Genomic DNA, 3702 nt, shown 5'->3' on the forward strand with positions numbered 1-3702 from the left:
TGTCTTTTGTAGAGAGCAGTAACGATTTCAATATTTCACTATTATTGCCAAGACCAGTAATATTTTTATCCCCTACCATGAAGTTTCAAGTTTGTTCTTGTACAAGGTACTGGTAGACTCAGAGAACAAGGCATACATGCCATTCAAAGGCATGCTTGGAGTCACCTGTCTGGTTTATGCATTTAGGACTGAAGGCATTATTTAATACTTTGTGTAAATTATGTAATCTTAAAAGACCGTAAAACTTAGAAATTCTGTCAGGTAATTGGAACATTGTGCTTAAGATTCATTCCCCCTCCCCCAATGTTTGTTTCTTTTGGTAATAGGATGTATTCTTGCCCCACAATAAATTCCATTTCAGGACCAATAAAACCTGATTACTTAGTAAACAGATGTCTATAAGTGTGTGCTTTGTGGCTTTGTTAATTTGTTATTTATATCACCTCATAAATTATTTACCATTTTACAGCTGTTTGTGGCTTTCACTTCCAGTGTGCTTATATGAAAAGACAGAGTATATATCAACCAACTTTAAAGAGCAGGAGAAAAGAGGTAAGAATATTGGGTGGGTGGAGGACAGCATCCCACAGCTGAAATCCATAATACACACGTGCGCACACACATGTGCATGTTCACACAGGAGATGGTAACCTGCCAGAGTTGGCAATGCTTTGTTGTTTTAGACAATGCAGCCCCGATAGTGTAAGTTTACATTCTTAATGCATTTTCCATCCGAAATGATGGTAAGGAGTCTTAACTAGGCAATGGTTACTATCTAAAACAACAGACTAGATGTAAATTATCTTCTTTTGACAGATTCTGGATTTCCTAAATTATATATTTTAATGTAAACAATGAAACAGCCCCCTCCTAATGGTCTCAGAGCCAATTTATGTTGTAGAGTTACATGTCTCAACCCCTGTGTATGGAAGGTAAAGCATTCTTTTCTTTAGCAAACCATGTTTCCAGTAAATTCATGTTTAAATGCTTCTGGCTTACCTTTAAAGGGAACGCTATTTTGGTTTGCAATCTTTCTAAATGTAACTTTACCTCATTTACCGACTTATCCGTAGTGAAAATCCTAAAGATTTTAAGAAATCGCAGACATCAACTAAAAAATTCTCAAAATAAAAACAGGTTTGAAATATAAGAACTCTTGCCTAGAGAGTAATGATTACACTGACAGACACTATAATGAAAGAACAGTAAATGCACTTTATTTTAATGTTTCTAATTTATGAGAATAACTTCTTAATGCTACAACAGAAGTAAATTCACCAATACTTAATTTGGAAAGCACAATCAAGAAAGACCCACAATTCTATTGGGATTACACAACTTCACACAGTATCAGGTACCATGATTCTAAGGAACAATCAACTGAACCTCCCCAAACTGTACACAAGAAGTTGTGTAGGGTGTGTACATTTTTTCTGGGACAAGGTCTTCAAACTTTAATCAATTTCTAAAGGGACCCAAAGAGGCTAACAGTATACAGTAGAGCTGTAATCTCTTTCTCTGTATTTTCAATGAAGGAAGCTGTGAACCACAGGAAGTTCACTTTTGCACATCTAAGAGTCAACTTTAATAGAAAGAGAGTAGAAGACAAACACAAGTTAACTTGCAAGGACTCAGCAGGAAAAAACTCCAGAGGGTTACTTATCTCCTTTGACTTTAGGAACATGCTCTGGTTTAGAGAAGGAAAATGGGAACACACATGGTGACACGAGCTGAAAGCAAAGAGACTGCTAAGGAATTCTTCAAGTCCTTAGACAAACCAACTTTAGTATGAATAAAGCAATATCAAGAATTTAAGATACAACTGAACTCAAGTCCAATTTTCAGTTTCTGCATATTATCAACTTGTTTTATTGTTAAATATCACAAACTTCAATCAGAATACTTTTAAAAATATTATTCTGCATGCATTTAACAAATCTGACGAAAGGACAAGTATCCAGTTTACTTGCATTATAACTGTGACACTAACTGAAGGGCCAATCAACAAATCTTTAAAATTATTAGGTACGGGTAACAATGAAAAAACTTCAGTGCATTAATCTGATGGCATCCTACCACTATGCACATGTTCATGTAACACTATTAGCAATTACCCTGAAGCATAGGCAAATGTAGATGGAGGACTCTCCCTAAAAAGCAGGTTTAAGGGATTAAATATCATCATCATCATCATCATCACTACTGAGGACAAAGCTGCTGCCTGTGGACAGGGGCCCTTCTTCCTTAACACTCTCAAAACCACCCAAAGTCCCCCTCTCATCAGAATCATCAAACAACTTCTCACTGGAATCCTCCTCCTCATCAAACAACTTCTCATTGAAATCATCGTCTTCGAATAGCTTTTCATCTGCATCTTCATCATCCTTTCCATCTGCATCGACTTCATCTTCCTTGTCACCCGATTCTTCAAACAGCTTGCCATCTGCATCATCATCTTCCTCCTTTTCATCAGCATCTTCAAGCCCTTTTTGATCTCCTTCTTCTTCATCCTCTTTCTCATCAGACTCGTCATCAAATACTTTTTCATAGGTGTCTTCTTCTTCTTCCTTTTCATCTGAATCTTCATCAAACTCTCTCTCAGAGCCTTCATCGTCTAACACTTTTTCAGAGCCATCGTCTTCAAATTCTGAGTTTTCAGTGTCATTTTCTTCTAAGTCTTTGTCAAGAATGTTTTCAGAGCCATCCTCGTCAAAATCTTTTTCGAGACCATTTTCTTCTAATTCCTTTTCGGAGCCATCTTCAGACTGTTTTTCAGAGCAGTCTTCGTCTGATTCTCTCTCCGAGTCATCCTCTTCAGACTCCTTTTTGGAGCCATCCTCCTCTTCAGACTCCTTGTTGGGGTCATCTTCTTCAGAATCTTTTGCAAGGCCATTCTCTTCATAATCCTTTTTGAGACTCTTCTTTTTAGACTCTCTTTCAGGGCCATTCTCTTTCAACTCCTTTTTGGGACTACCCTCTTCAGACTCATTTTCGGGGTAGCCTTTTTCATTCTCTCTCTTGAGGCTGTCTCCTTCAGACTCTCTTTTGGAGCAGCCCTCTTTAGATTCATTTTCAGGGCAGCCACCTTCAGCCTCTTTTTCCGGGCTACCTTCGTTAGCATCATTTTGAGAACCATCTTCAAATTCTTCTCCGTCTTCTGTCTTTTCAAACTTCTTCTCATCTATAGGTTCTTCAAATGCCATTCCAGTTGCAGCTTCTTGAGCATTCATTTTAGACGTGCTAGGGTGTTCTGAAAAGTGCCTTACTCTTGAAGGCCCTGCCCTTTCAGAAGCACAAACAGAATTTGAACGCCGAAGGCCTCTGTTGGCCTCTGGAGCATTGAGGAAAGTCTCCCATCCTCTCAGCCTTTCCTCCCTTTCTCTTGAGGTCTCCTCCACCTAGAGATAAATGAAACTTGCTATTAAAATAAGTTTTAGGCAAAAAGAAATCACAACTTCTCTGAGCATTTCCAGTACTGATGAAGTACCTTGACTTTATAAGGCATCTCTTCTTAGGAAATCAAAGCAATTCCCTGTCTTCAGTTTTCAGAACTTTACCTCTTGATTTACTAGAACTGACCTTAACAACACCATGGTACTGACAAGTCTCATTTCTTAAGAAGTTAACATTTGAGCCGGGCTTGGTGGTTCAAGCCTGTAATCCCGCGCCTTTGGGAGGCTGAGGTGAGTGGATTGCCTGAGC

General features: G+C 38.4%; 1 protein-coding gene across 2 annotated transcripts in view; it reads right to left on the reverse strand.

The window, feature by feature from the left end:
• Nucleotides 1–1195: 1195 nt before the first annotated feature.
• HTATSF1 (HIV-1 Tat specific factor 1) overlaps nt 1196–3702 on the reverse strand; it is an 18139-nt gene continuing 15632 nt past the window's right edge. For both annotated transcript variants that reach the window (XM_021718663.1, XM_008070215.1), the window contains one exon: nt 1196–3398. In XM_021718663.1, coding sequence (XP_021574338.1) covers nt 2172–3398 — 1227 coding nt within the window. In that variant the 3' untranslated portion in view covers nt 1196–2171. The remainder of the gene's footprint in view (nt 3399–3702) is intronic.

Source organism: Carlito syrichta, unplaced genomic scaffold, assembly GCF_000164805.1.
Source record: "Carlito syrichta isolate Samal-C Ts95f unplaced genomic scaffold, Tarsius_syrichta-2.0.1 Scaffold313184, whole genome shotgun sequence".
Taxonomy (NCBI): Eukaryota; Metazoa; Chordata; class Mammalia; order Primates; family Tarsiidae; genus Carlito; species Carlito syrichta.